Source organism: Ochotona curzoniae, unplaced genomic scaffold, assembly GCF_017591425.1.
Source record: "Ochotona curzoniae isolate NIBS_2020 unplaced genomic scaffold, NIBS_Ocur_1.0 scaffold_1037, whole genome shotgun sequence".
In the NCBI taxonomy this organism is placed as follows: domain Eukaryota; kingdom Metazoa; phylum Chordata; class Mammalia; order Lagomorpha; family Ochotonidae; genus Ochotona; species Ochotona curzoniae.
In genome coordinates this window covers 19,514,316-19,528,051 of record NW_024467083.1, presented here as the reverse complement: position 1 = coordinate 19,528,051, position 13,736 = coordinate 19,514,316, and the positions used below count along the sequence as shown (strand labels likewise).

At 47.3% G+C, this 13,736-nt stretch overlaps 1 protein-coding gene across 2 annotated transcripts; it reads left to right on the top strand.

Moving 5' to 3' along the window:
- Window positions 1–894: 894 nt before the first annotated feature.
- On the top strand, window positions 895–13,409 carry OVGP1 (oviductal glycoprotein 1). 2 transcript variants are annotated; one of them, XM_040998601.1, is made up of 11 exons: window positions 895–1,009; window positions 1,554–1,583; window positions 1,947–2,151; window positions 3,035–3,091; window positions 4,662–4,827; window positions 5,289–5,413; window positions 6,663–6,771; window positions 6,979–7,164; window positions 8,985–9,101; window positions 11,621–11,756; window positions 12,837–13,409. In XM_040998601.1, the coding sequence occupies exons 1-11, from the start codon at window positions 985–987 to the stop codon at window positions 13,010–13,012; spliced, it is 1,332 nt and encodes a 443-aa protein (XP_040854535.1). In that variant the 5' UTR covers window positions 895–984; the 3' UTR covers window positions 13,013–13,409. The 2 variants fall into 2 exon arrangements, with proteins under 2 accessions (XP_040854535.1, XP_040854534.1); XM_040998600.1 differs by having other exon boundaries at window positions 12,714–13,409.
- The last annotated feature ends 327 nt before the right edge of the window (window positions 13,410–13,736 follow it).

Here is a 13,736-nt window from a genome sequence, read left to right as displayed (position 1 = left end):
GAAGCAGATGGCTTAAAGACCTTTGCGTCTTTGTATTGCGGCTGTTACATGTTTTACAACCTGACTCTTGGATGGCCTGAAGCATGTTTGCCCTATTCCTGAGATTTGTGACATGTTCTCCCATCCCTCATTCACTGGATCCAATAGTATTAGCTCATTTGAGAAGTTTGACTTTTGCTTTTTCTCTTGAGAAATTGAAGGCTCCCCCAACCCTCAGTCTATTTCCCAATTGTATTTGACCATGGGCTTTAGGTGAGTTGAAGCATATCACTGGACCTGAACTATTGTTCTTCTAAGAAGGTAGAGAGCAAGCCTGGCCAGGTGTTAGCGTTTGAGGTCAAAAGCCCCTCTTGCTACAGTCACTGAGTCTTTACTGAATGCAAAGCACTGGGTTCACCATTTCTCACATACTATCTGTTAATTCCTTCACATCCCCATGAGTTATCATCTTTCTTTTTGTAAGTGTGGAGACTGGAAACCCAGAAGTTAAGGAACTTGTCCACAATTATAGAACTTCTAAGAAGTAACACAGAGATTCAAATCGAGGATGAAGACCTTGAACTCAAAACCTGGTAACCTTACGTTATGCTGCTTCTTCCAGAAGTAACTTATAACAGTGGACTTATTGCTATCCAAACCCAGGCCATTGACTGACTTCCAGGAAGTGGGGCTGAGCACAAGGCAATCCCAGAAGTGCTGTCCTGCCCTTGTCACGGCTCATGGTGCACGGTCACTCCCTACAAGAGTGAGCCAGAGCTAGGCTTTGTTGATTGTGAGAACCACAGAGGAAGGACAGGTGGATGTAGGGGCACTGTGACTCTCATAAATCACTTGCCCTGGCCCTGTGTGTGTGAGAGAGAAAGAGTGTGTGCGTGTGTGTGTATGTGTGTGTGTGTGTGTGTAGCTGGGCTTCTCTGGGACTGTACATGGGGCAGCTCTTATAAAGGGCTGGAGTTTTGACCTTACAGCCATCAGACCACTAAGATGGGGAGGCTGCTGCTGTGGGTTGGTAAGTGTGGCAAGTCCTGGCAGTGTTAGCTAATGAAGACACAAGGCTTTTGAATTTGCTGTCCCTCTGGGACCCGAGAGAGCAGCCCGGGACTCGGGCCTAGATTGTGCATCAATAGGATGGAACATAGTGAGGAGTCAGAGGGATCCAGAGAGGAATGGTCAGAGTAGTTTTCTCAGCTTTCTCATTAGACATTTTTGATGCTTGAGTCTCACTTTGGGCCAATCAGAATCTCTGGGGTGGAGGATGCAGGTTGTTGATATTTTCTAACTTGGGCTAGGGTCGACAGTGGTAAGCTTGAGGCTTTGGCTGTCTCAGGACAAAGCATGTGTATAAACACATGGCATCTACTTCAGAGCCAAGGGGCTTACTTAGGTGGTTCTGGCTGCACTTGCTTGGCTTTAGAGGATAGGAAACCAGTGAGTGGGCTGTGTGTCTCTAGGAGTGCAGTTGCATCACTACAGGGTGCCCAGTGGCGGGAGCACTTGCTGGCTGCAGGCGGTGCAATAACCCCTTGTGTGTCCCTTCCCTTTGTTCTCTACAGGGCTGGTCCTGGTGCTGACTCACCAAAATAGTAAGAAATTGTTCTCTCCCTTCCAGGGGTTCCCCTGCATTGAGAGTGTCTCTTTCAGTCTGATCCTTCCCTGGCTCCTTGGTCAAGGGTTACTGACCCACTAAAGTTCAGTGGAGGATTTTGGTCACTGGCTGTTTGTGGTACTCACTGTGTGCCAGGAACTAGACCTGCACCTCCGTACTGATCAGGATTGTATATGGCATACTGCAGGGGAAGGACTGGACCTTGGCTTTGGGCTGTGTGGGAGGGAGCAGAGGAGGCTACAGTGGCCTGCTTTCCTGGACTACATTCCCACTGCTCTCTGAAAGCTGAGCTCTATTTCCTCCTTGGATTGTGTCAACCCTGTGTGCTCCCCCTTTCCAGGCACTGCCTACAAACTGGTATGTTATTTCACCAACTGGGCACATAGTCGACCAGGTCCTGCCTCCATCTTGCCCCATGATCTGGACCCATTTCTCTGCACACACCTGATATTTGCCTTTGCCTCAATGGACGACAATAGGATGGTTGCCCAGAGTCTCCGGGATGAGCAAATTCTCTATCGAGAGTTCAACAAACTCAAAGAGAGGTATGCTCATCTTAGATGGGGGTTGCAGTTTTGATTTTTACGGAGATAAGAGAGTTAAGCTTATTCCTCTGCTACCCTCTGACTTTTCTCCTATTCTTGCAGTCCTAATGTATCTCAGTGGGGCTCACAGACACTGCCTCCTTCAAAACTCCATGTTGACAAACACCTTGAGCTCTTTCTCACCGCTATGCCTTAGTCTGGCTGTCACCTCCCTCTCCCAGCTCAACCTATGAGACCCATTTGTCACCTGCTTTCCCTCAAGCTGTGAATTCCTCAAGCATAGTATCAGTGTCTCTTATGTCTTTGTATACCTAGCGTCCAGGTCGCAACTGGATTGCACTTGGTGCTCACAAAGAGCTTGCTCAAGTATTCCCCCACCTGCAGCTCTCCTTGGTTCTCTCCCCATGTGAAGGAAGTCTTTTCACTCTTTGATGGTTATCAGCGGGCACAACACTAAAGGATAAGCTACCAGGTGGTAAGGAGTTGGTCTGTGCTGTTCGTTGGTGTCTCTCCAGCACTTACAGCAGCCAATAGCACATGGCCAGTGCTCCAGTAGAGCCTTATTTAATGAGGGAAGAATTTCAGGTGACTCTTTTTCTGGAAACATCATGCGGATGTGGGGGAGTTTGGTGGGCTCTGTACAGCTCTGGAGCTCTTGGTGATGACTTGGGGATCGTTGGTCTCTTTTCCTTTACTCGCCCTCCCCTGTGCTTTCTTCTTTCTTTCCCCACATCTCTTTTCTCCTTTCCTCTCCCTGCCTCCCATTCACCCATGTCCATTGTTCCCTCAGTGAGAGACGCAAAAAGAAGGTTATTGGTGTGATTATTGCTGCCTACTGGGGTGAAGATGCCCAGATCACAACCTCCTCTCTCCCATACCCTAGGAACAGGCAGCTGAAAACACTGCTGTCCATTGGAGGTTGGAATTTTGGCACTTCGAGGTGAGACTCTGCTGTTACCATCTCTTCTTGGGGGACAGGAGGAGGATGGAACAGGTGGGCTAGAAGTGAGGGCAGACTGGGGAGAGGAAGCTGGCTTGGTCATAAGGTCAGCAAAGTTGGTGCAGATGCAACCCTAATCCTAACCTGAATCTGGATTCAGGGGACCCCCAAGGCCTTTTTCATGAAGTGTCAGGGAGATAAGAAGTTCCTGCAAGTGGTGAGAAATGGGGTGGAGGGAATGAGAGACAAAATGGGGGTGCTCATGAGGGTCCTTTCTTGTTCACAAAGGCAGAGGCTTATCTCCAAGAGAAGTGTCTCACTTAGGACAAGAACAAACTCCAAATCTCACAAGGCTAGATATCCTTGCTATATAAACAGAACCAGTGACATCAGCCCCAAAAGGAATGGGTTAGAGGCAAGGAATAACACAAGCAAATACTTGGCTTGGTTTGTATGGGCATACAATGCCTGTTCACCTGCAGCATGCCAGTAGCTCTCTGGTTAGCATCTCACCCTCCATGGGGCAGTGTGAGGATGATACATGCTTTCTTGTGCTTTGAAGATGCAACCTTTAACAGTGGAGGCCCTGGGACACAGCCCAGACCTGCCTCCCTGTGCTGGGGATGTGAGATGCAGGAGAAGCCTGGTGGTCTGCAGGGAGGGGAATGGGCCCTCCAAGGGAGCTCCAGGTGCAGTAGAGAAAGGATGCTGTGTATGAGGTGACAGCTGGCTCTGTCCAACTTCCATGCCAGCCCTTCTTCCATGCCAGCCAAAAGCCAGGTTCTGGCGTATGTTATCTTATCAGTTCCTCAGGAGAAGCTTGTGTCATGGCTGTCCGTATTCAAGAGAAAGCAAGAGTTACACGTGTTGGGAAACTTGCCAGACTTCTTCTAGGGACCCCTCAGACAGCACTCAACTGGGGGAGGGAAAACACACAAGAGAACCTGGCTCCATTGCCCCAGAGCCTCACCATTAGCTGCCAACAGGCCTAGCTCAAAATCACTCAAAGTTAGGCTCCAATAAGTTACATTTTTTTTCTGGAAATTTCTGTTCACCATGGAATAGAAAGCAAACTGAAATGGAAATGATCAAACAAGCAAATGGACAAAATCCAGAGGATGGAAGCTCATTATCAGCAAGCTAGGTAGCTCAGCTTTATAAATGGGGTTGAAGCTCTTTCTAGAAGTGCTGGCTCAATCCCCTTTCCTAATACAGCCAATGCCAGGACTGGTATGGGGTTGGGGAGCTAATGGTGAGGAGACAGCGACATGCCCTGCCAGTGGGTGTGCCAAGTCTGGGGAACAGAACTAGACTGAACCAGTTCCGCCCACTGCAGGCTGCGTGCTTTGCTTTGTGCTTGCTGCCTCCTGTCCTGCCCTCGCTGTTGCTCCTGTCCTGGGATCTTGGTGTTCAATCTTGGTGCAGGAAGGGCATCTCAGAGGACAGGGAGATCTCAGGCACCCTATCCCTCACACCAGCCTTGTCTGCTTTGTGGACCACAGGGCACCTGTTATGCAAGGCTGTGATTCTGCAGACAGCATTCCCCGCCTGACCCCGGCTCTCCCCACAGGTTCACCACGATGCTGTCTTCCTTCAACAATCGTGAAACATTTATCACCTCAGTTATATCGCTCCTGAGGAAGCACAACTTCGACGGTCTCGACCTCTTCTTCTTATACCCTGGGTTGAGAGGCAGCCCTTCCCATGACCGGTGGACTTTCCTCTTCTTAATTGAAGTAAGGCCATTCTGGAAGCTCCTGGATGCAGAAATGATTCTACTTTCTGCTGTATCTGGGCTCACAGCAGGGCAGGGTGGAGTACAAGGACAGGAGAGAAGCAATAAAATGTTCTTTCACTGTCTCACCTAGGGGTTGGGGGCAGCACTGCTGTTGCACAGGTGCCCATGGGTGCTCTTTCCTCTGTCTCTGGCTTGTGCTCCAGCCCTCTAACCTTGTCTGTGCAGCCTCTTGAACTCTCCCAGGCAGGGGCTCTCTGCTCTGTGCTCCTGGTCTTGCCCATACCCATGTATAAACTCACCACAGTAATCTGCACCTGCCTTTCTCATGCTCCTGTGGGTGCATCTAACTCACCTTTGGGGCCTCAGAGCCTGGATCCTAGGCTCAGCAAATGTTTCTTGGATGACACTGGCATTCCCGACTGTCCTGTTTGATTCTCTGATGGATATCTCTCTTCCTAGGAGCTCCTGTTTGCCTTCCAAAAGGAGGCACAGCTCATCAAGCGCCCAAGGCTGCTGCTCTCTGCTGCTGTCTCTGGGGCCCCACACATCATCCAAACATCCTATGATGTGCGACTTCTAGGAAAGTGAGTGCCTTGGGGTGGGATGGGGGGAGGGGAGGAGATGGGGTAGGGCAGGGTTTGGTCACTGTGGGAAGGAGAATTTTGAGCTCTGAACCTCAGGGCTGTCTAGCTTCTGCCTCTTGACTTAAGAGTGAGCACACTGTGCTGACAGTGTATGTTGGAATGGACTGAGGGACACAGGCAGAGACAGGAAATAGATCCATCAGACTAATGCTTTCTTTAGAACACCACTGGGAGGTGATGGGAACTAGCTCACCATGTTAGCAAGGGCAGAGCTTTCTGTGTATTCATTGCTGGAGAAAGTCCCATGAGCTTGACCTCTTCTTGCCCAGAGTGCATGGCAGTGTAGTCACACATTATGCAGTGGTGCTGGCATGGAGGGATGGATGAGTCATCCATCACTGCATCAAAGACAAAAGTCAAGTGCCTAGACACACTCGGTTTTCAGGACAGCTCTCCACACCAAAGTTAAAGAATTAGACCAAGAACATGCTGTCACTGGGATAATTTTCTCAAGTCTGAAGAATCACATTTTTATGGCTAAAGAAACTGAGGCAGAGAACCAAGAGAGGATAGGGGTGGTTTGGTGTGTAATGGCTTTGGGAAGTGGAGTTTTAATTTAGGAAGAAATGTGAGAGACCCGGGAGGGTATAGAATTTTTTAGAGGTGACCCTGTGGCCAGGCCTGATGGAGATTTCTGCATTCACTATTCAGGAAAATGGGCGATCCTGAGTTCTAATTTCTTCCAACTTTCAAACAGAGACAATCAATGTATGTAGAGTGTTGGCCAGATAAAACTTAGTGTAAATCCTTATACCTGTGACCTGGTGCATGTTTAACTACACCTGATTATCATGAACACTTTTTGGAGGAGGTGGTTTCCAATGACAATCTGGAATAACAGAGGGGCAGTTCTTTTACTGTTGTGGGATATACTGATTTATGTAGACTTCTGTGAGAGCTTACAGCAGGCCTGGAGGTATCTCTGGTCAGACTCTTAGCCACTTTTAGGACACTCCCAGAATGCTCAGGCCCAGATGCACAACATCTCTAACCAGATATCTGTTTCAGTGGCAGCATCTAGCAGGGGGCATCTAGCAGGGGGTTTAGTTCTGGCAGGCTGCACAGGCAGACAGAGCAGAAAAGTACTCTCAATAAACACTTGACTACTTAGCTTATTGATGTTGTGATGATCTGGCTTGAAAATCTAGCCTGCCAGAGCTTCACATCTCCTCTTTTCTGCACTTTGCAGACTCCTGGATTTCATCAATGTCTTGTCTTATGACATACATGGAAGCTGGGAAAAGTTCACAGGGCACAATAGTCCCCTGTTCTCCTTGCCTGATGACCCCAAATCTTCGGTAAGAAAAGGAAAAAATGCTTTTCAGAGGACAGAGAGTGAGTGTGCAGACACCTCCCCAGCAGCAGGAGCTGTCATATTCCACTCCTCCATTTCACATGGTAACCAATAAAGACTGTTCATCTCCCAGGTGGCTCAGAACATGCCCCTGAGCCCGGGATGTTTGCTTAGAGCAGCAGGGAGAGATTTGTGTTCTTTCCATCTGCAGGCATATGCTATGAATTACTGGAGAAAGCTTGGAGCACCCTCAGAGAAGCTCATCATGGGGTTCCCAACCTATGGGCGCACCTTCCACCTCCTCAAAGCATCTAGCAATGGACTGCAGGCCAAAGCGATCGGACCAGCATCTCCAGGGAAGTACACCAAACAGGCTGGCTTCTTGGCCTATTATGAGGTGATGGATGGCTTCCCTGTCCCAGCTGGGGCAAGGGCCAGGACAAGGGACAATGACAGGGGTGAGAGCTAGAGAGAGGGCAAAGAGGAAGGCATTGGGCAAGAGGCATCTGCTATGTATGAGGCTGTCTTTTTTTTTTTTTTCTGGGGGAAGTTAGAGTCCTTTGTAAGGAATAGGGGATTTGGAGGAGTTTGTAAGGGAACAGACAGTTCATCCCTTTGACTCCTTTGAAGGCTCTTAAATGTGTGGATAATTCTTGACTTTTAAGTGAATTTTACTCATATTTATCAGATATACATATAATTTGATTCCAAACATGCCAAAGTAACATTCTCCTTAACTAACGTCATAATTATTCACAGCCAGCCCTTGTCTCACCTCTGCTTTGCCTTCTGTCTCCCTCCCTCTCCAATACTGGATTATTTTGAAGCAATTGCAAAGCATCCTGTGCTGGAATTCTCTCTCTTCTCTGCAATTTCACTCTTTAATTCCTACGTTGAAATTTGCCATGGAGGGAGTGGAGGAAAAGGACACATACAAAGGCAATGCAAGACATAAGAGAAGTCAGTGAAAAGCACCGTAGCATGTGGCTGGAGGGATCTGGGAGGCCTCATGATGCAGGTAGACTTGAAACAGAACTTGAAGCCCAAGAAAACGCTGAACCGGAATGATAAGATAGGAAGGATTGTCCAGGCAGGGGGCAAAAGCCACAAAGGTTGTAGGGAGAGCCAGAGAGAAAGCTACAGCCTCACCTTAGGCAGTGGTGGAGGTCCAGAGGTTCCTCTAGCCTCTGCTCTGCCTGACTGGAGACTTTTCCCGCTAATCCAGTAGAGTGTGGTTAGGAGTGAATAATCCAATGTTATGAGTGACCAATTGAATGGGGTATGTTTAGGAGTGATGGCACAGTTGGAATAATGTTTTTGAAGGACATCTTGCTTCAAAGAGGCTTTGGTAGACAGAACCTATAAAGGAACAAAAGAAAAAGATGGTAACTTAGACATTAATCTCCACAGCATAATTTGAGCCCCTCTGCTTCTTTGCGGCACTGTTCCTATCCAAGGGTGGCTACCCAGCAGAGAATGAAATACCTGGCAGGTTGTAATAATCTGGTTTCCCCCGCCCTTTAGAACTTTAAGTGTGCCAGAGGTTCAAGTGTTAGGTTGTGCTGAGATCTAATGAAGGAGTTGAGATTTAGATACAGATGTGGTCATCAGATACTCTGATTATTTTGGTGCTAACATTACTTACCCACACCCTGGCACCATTTCTTCCTTAAAAGAAAAAAGTTTATTTTTATTGGAAAGGCAGATTTAAAGAGAGAAGTAGAGATAGAGAGAAAGATCTTCCATCTGCTGGTGTACTCCCCAGATGGCCACAATGACTAGAGCTGAGCCAATCTGAAACCAGGAGCTAGGAGCCTCCTTCAGGTCTTCCATGTGGGTGCAGGGTCCCAAAGATTTGCACCATCTGTCACTGCTTTTCCAGGTCACAAGCAGGGAGCAGGATGAGAAGTGGTGCTCCTGGGAAATGAAATAGTGCCCATAAGGGATGCCAGTGCTTGGAGGTGGAGACATCATGTACCACTGAGTCCTTGGTTTTCTCTCGCTTTTCTTTTCTGGGTAGTAGAGGCAAGGACATGTATTAACAGAAATTTTCTCAGAATGGAGGGGAAGTCCTCTGTTAGTACTTCCCAATCTCTGATCTTCCTTCTTATTCCCTGGTGAGGGACTCTTGTATTCCTTATTTTGGGGCAAGGATGCAGTTTCCTGCTGCTTGTCTCCATGGTGTCTTGCGGAACTCACACGCTGTCCTCCTGGCAGGTCTGCTCCTTCATCCAGAAGGCGAAAAGGCACTGGATTGATTATCAATATGTGCCCTATGCCTACAAGGGGAAGGAATGGGTTGGCTATGATGACGCCACCAGCTTTAGTTACAAGGTAAGGCTGGCATCTTTGCTCCAGCAGAAACTTTCCCATGGGTTTCCATGGGGCCTTGGACTAGACTCTGTGTGTGTGTGCGTGTGTGTGTGTGTGTGTGTGTGTGTGTGTGTGCATGTGCGTGCTCATGTGGGTTTTTTTGGATGAAAGTGAAATGATGAGAATGGTTGGCATTTTGGAAGCTCCATGAGGGTCTGGACCAGGCTGGGTCGAAGGAGAAGCAGTTCAGGTGAGTTTCGGGCAAATTTAAATTTTAGTTCATATCCTTCTTATTCAACCATCTTATTTCTTTTAAATATTTTTTTTCCTTGAATGCCAGGTTTATAGAGAGATAGAAAGAGAGACAGAGTTCTTTCATCCTCTGGATCACTCCTCAGGTGGTTGTTAATGCCAGAGCTGAACTGATCCAAAGCCAGAAACCAGGAGCAAAAAGCTTCTTCCAAGTCTCCCATGTGGGTGCAGGGTCCCAAGGCTTTGGTCAATCTTCCGTTGCTTTCCAGCCCACAGGCTGGGATCTAGATCAGAAGTGGAGCAGCCAGGACTCAAACCAGTGCCCATATGAGATACTGAGCATTGCATGAATATGACTGACACGTGGCAGGGCTGAGAGAGAGTTAGAGAAGGTTGCCTCAGGGAGGTGAGTAGGAGAAGATGGGTGAGGGAAAGCTCAGTAGTGTAGAAAGCTTGTAGCAGTTCAAAGAATTTGGATGGAACAAAGAATCTCTCTTTAAATATTTGTTCATTTTTATGAGAAAGGCAGATCATATTTATGAAGAGGAGAGGCAGAAAGATCTCCCATTTGCTGTTCACTCCCCCAAAGGCTGCTTTGGCTGGAGCTAAGCTTATCTGAAGCCAGGAGCCAGGAGTTTCTTTGGAGTCTACCAATTTGAGTGCAGGGTCCTAAGGCGTGAGGCCTCCGTCTACTGCTCTTTTCAGATATGCAGGGAGCTGGGTAGGAAGAGGAACAGCTGGGACATGAACTCTCACCCACATGGGATCCTGGCATTTGCAAGGCAACAACTTAGTTATTGAGTACGGGCACAGAACAGAGGTTCTTTACGAGACTTGAAGTCTGGTGGGAAAGGTTGGTCTGCAATCTCTGGGCAAAATCTGGTCTCTGAGCAGGTGTATGACCTACATGTTCGAAAGCTGTAGAACTGCTCCCTTTCCAGTATAAGCAATATTTTATGAAGTCAGATCAGACAGATTTTCACGGTGAAATAAAGTGGAAGCATCATGCTCTTAGAAGTTTCTGAACCTGCCCCTGCTTTGGAATCACCTAAGAGACTTGGTAAATGCCCCTCAACATTCCGGAAACTGGTTTTGTATGACTCTGTGTGATCAGGTTGGCATTTTGGAAGCTCTATAAGGGTCTGGCTCAGACTGGGTTAAAGAAGAGGCAGTTCGTGGGTAAGAAGTTGTCAAGCTTTGACTACTTCCTGGATTCTACATCTTACAAGTAGAAGAAAGAACAATTCCCTGCGAAGGTATTTCAGAAATTTCCTGGAGAAGTGGAATTGACAAGTTTAGATGCAGACATAATGGCACAGTGAGCTAAGCTGCTAGCCTGTGACACCTGCATCCCATACTGGAGCATTGGTTCCGGCTATTCTACTTCTGATCCAGCTCCGCATTAGTGCATCTGGGAAGGCATCAAAAGATGGCCAAGTACTGGGGCCCTGCCACACCTGGATGGAGCTCTAGGCGCCTGGTTTTATCCCAGTCCAGCTGCAGCTACTCCAGCCACTAGGGGAAAAGCAGAAGGTGCAAGATCTCTTTCTCTTGCTCCTACTTTCAAATTGTAAATAAACAAATATATATATATATATTTAAAATATGTATGTAAAAACGATATGTTTACTTGGTAAAAAAATTTGGAATGCATGCATAAGAGAGTGTTCAAAAAGCTCATGGAAAAGGTTGTGAAAGAACCATGTATGGATCTAAAAACTTTTTTTTTTGCCAAAATGTATACTGTTTAATTGTATTTTCCATGAATCTTTTCAGGTACCCCTGTAGGTAATGCAGAAGCAGTAGGTGGCTTTTCTATGGACATAGTGTTGGGAGGCAAGTGTGAGAGACAGAGATACTAATGAAGACCCTCTGCAAATCTCTGGGTGGAACATGGATGAAGATTAGTTTCCAACTTCACAGCCTTACCCTGTGGTTTGGGAATGGAGGGCAGAAAAGGGCAAGGACTCAATGAAAGCATCCAATTGTATAGATTTTTAAACCAAGATTTGTTTTGAGAGTTATAGAGATAAGGAGAGACACACGGGACAGAGGTCTTCCATTTGCTGGTTTACTCCCCCAAATGGTTACAATATCTGGAGCTGAGCCAATCCACACCAGATACAATAACAAAAAGAAAAACAAAAGCAAACAAAAAACCACAGCAGAAGCTGACTCCTCAGGAAGCAATGTAACAGGATGGTGGTGTGTCTGAATTCAGCTTGACCTGCTTAACCTGGTGTGGAGAGTGGCCAGTACAGCATGTTAATCAACTGCTGTTTTCACAGGCAATGTTTGTCAAGAGAGAGCATTTTGGGGGCGCTATGGTGTGGACATTGGACATGGATGACGTCAGGGGCACTTTCTGTGGTGATGGTCCCTTCCCGCTTGTGTGCATATTGAACGATCTCCTGGTGCAGGCTGGTAAGTAGCTACGATCTGCAGGTTGGCTTGGGTGTTTCATGACCAGACACTGGTGGGCCTCTTCTCTCAAGTCTAAACTCTTTGGTGAAGCAACCTCACACCAAAGGAAGAGAAACTTTGATGTCAGGCTAGTATGTTTTTAAAATCTTCGCTGGGACAGTTGGACTTTGTGAATGCTTTTTTGAGCTTGCTTTGCCCCATCTATAAAATGGGAATAGTCATTATACTATTGGCACTGTTTTAAAGACTAAATAAAATTTGGAATAAAAATTGCATTGACTCAAACTAGTATGCAATATGTAAAACAGCTTCTTTGTTCCTTTCTTCTGTGTTCAGAGCAAGGGCTGACCAGGGAATTTGGTTTCTTCTGATATCATTTTCTGGTTGTAGAGACTGCCCTGGCTGTTGGGGATGAAACCTGGCATGCAGGAGCTGAACCATCCTCAAGGGTGGGAGTGTGGTTCTCATTCTGCAGACTACTTTAGCTCAGCCAGGGCCTGGCTGTGTGTGGACTCCAGCACCATTGGTCCGAATGCTCTGTGTAGGACCTCCTTGCCCGCAGCTTGATTCCTGGTACCTCCTGCAAGGTGCAGCACAGGGGGCTTCTCTGGAGGATTTAACAAGTAAAGAATTAAGCCCAGGGAGAAGGGTTTTGCTGATGGTATAGAGTGAGAGTTTAGAGTGAAAGCTTAGGTATAACGAAAGGAGAGTTCCTCCCTGGGGTGATTCCCTGGAAACGTGGCAAATCTACAAAGTGGTCTGGAGCCATGTCAATATGATGGAGTGGCAGAGCATGGCTGCTGGTGGTGCAATTTCTGCATCCTCCAGTAGGTACATGATGAGGTCCTTGCAATGCTAGATTTTTGGAGCAGGTGCTTCAGTCCTGGAGTGATTCTAGTCATATCAGGAATTAATTGGAAGGGGAGGAAGAAGCAGGAACCTCATCCTTTTCTCTAGAATCCACCTCAACACCTTTACCGCCCTTTTGGTTTTCCTCTGCTGCAAATTCTTCAAGAACTCACTTTGAAAGAGTGTCTGGGATGGAGGCAGTGACCACTGATGTGAGGATTTTGCCCCCAGGAGGTGAAGCTATGGCCACTGAGATGCATGGAAAGCTTGAAAATATGATCACAACACCCAGAGGTGGGATGGTGTCCCTTGAAAAGCACACCGTGGCTCCAGAAGAGAAGACTGAGCTCCCTGGGGTGAAACCTATGGAGTCTGAACAGACAACTGTGACCTCTGATTTCAACTGAGACCCTAGAGAGACGACAATGACCCCTAAAAGGCAGGCTACGGTCCCCAAGAGACATCACTCACCCCTGTGGTCACTGGACCTAGCATAGGCAAAATTAGTTTTCAGATGGAAGTTGAAAATTTGATGCTGTTCTCTGTCCTTGTTGTCCAGGGCTCAGCTCTTGCTTTTGACCTCTTTGTTCCCACTCAACTTAGTAACACTGTAAAAAGACCCTTCTCTGCTGTGGACCAAGGAGCCTGAGCTCAATTGGTGGCAAAAGCTGGGGAAAGGCCTCATCTTTTGTCCCAGGTGGTGCTACAGAAGCTGCCTGGTCACAGCCCTTTATAATCTCTTCATGGGGCAAAGCCACAGTACATCAGATGCTTTTCTGTTGAATAAACTTGGAAACATAAGAATGTTCTCTGATTTTTTTTTTCTTGAGGTGACCTGAGCAGCCCAAGATCACTTCTCCCTGATGTTACTTCTGCAAAGGTGGAGTTTGTGTCTGGTCCTCAGTGCAGGCTGTGTGTTTCCTTCTCTGTCATGGGCAAGTGCTCAGTTCACTGTCGAGTTGAGCCAGGGTCTCTTTCAGTTCCCCACAACCTTCCAGGGTCACTGGGAGAAGCAGGGGGAAGCCAAGCCAATTAAACTACCTGCCTGTCCAAGTCCTAGTTCCTGAATCTCCCCTTCTCTCCATTATTTTCTCTACAAGAAGTGGCTGAGAAGGCAACAGTAAATTTCTA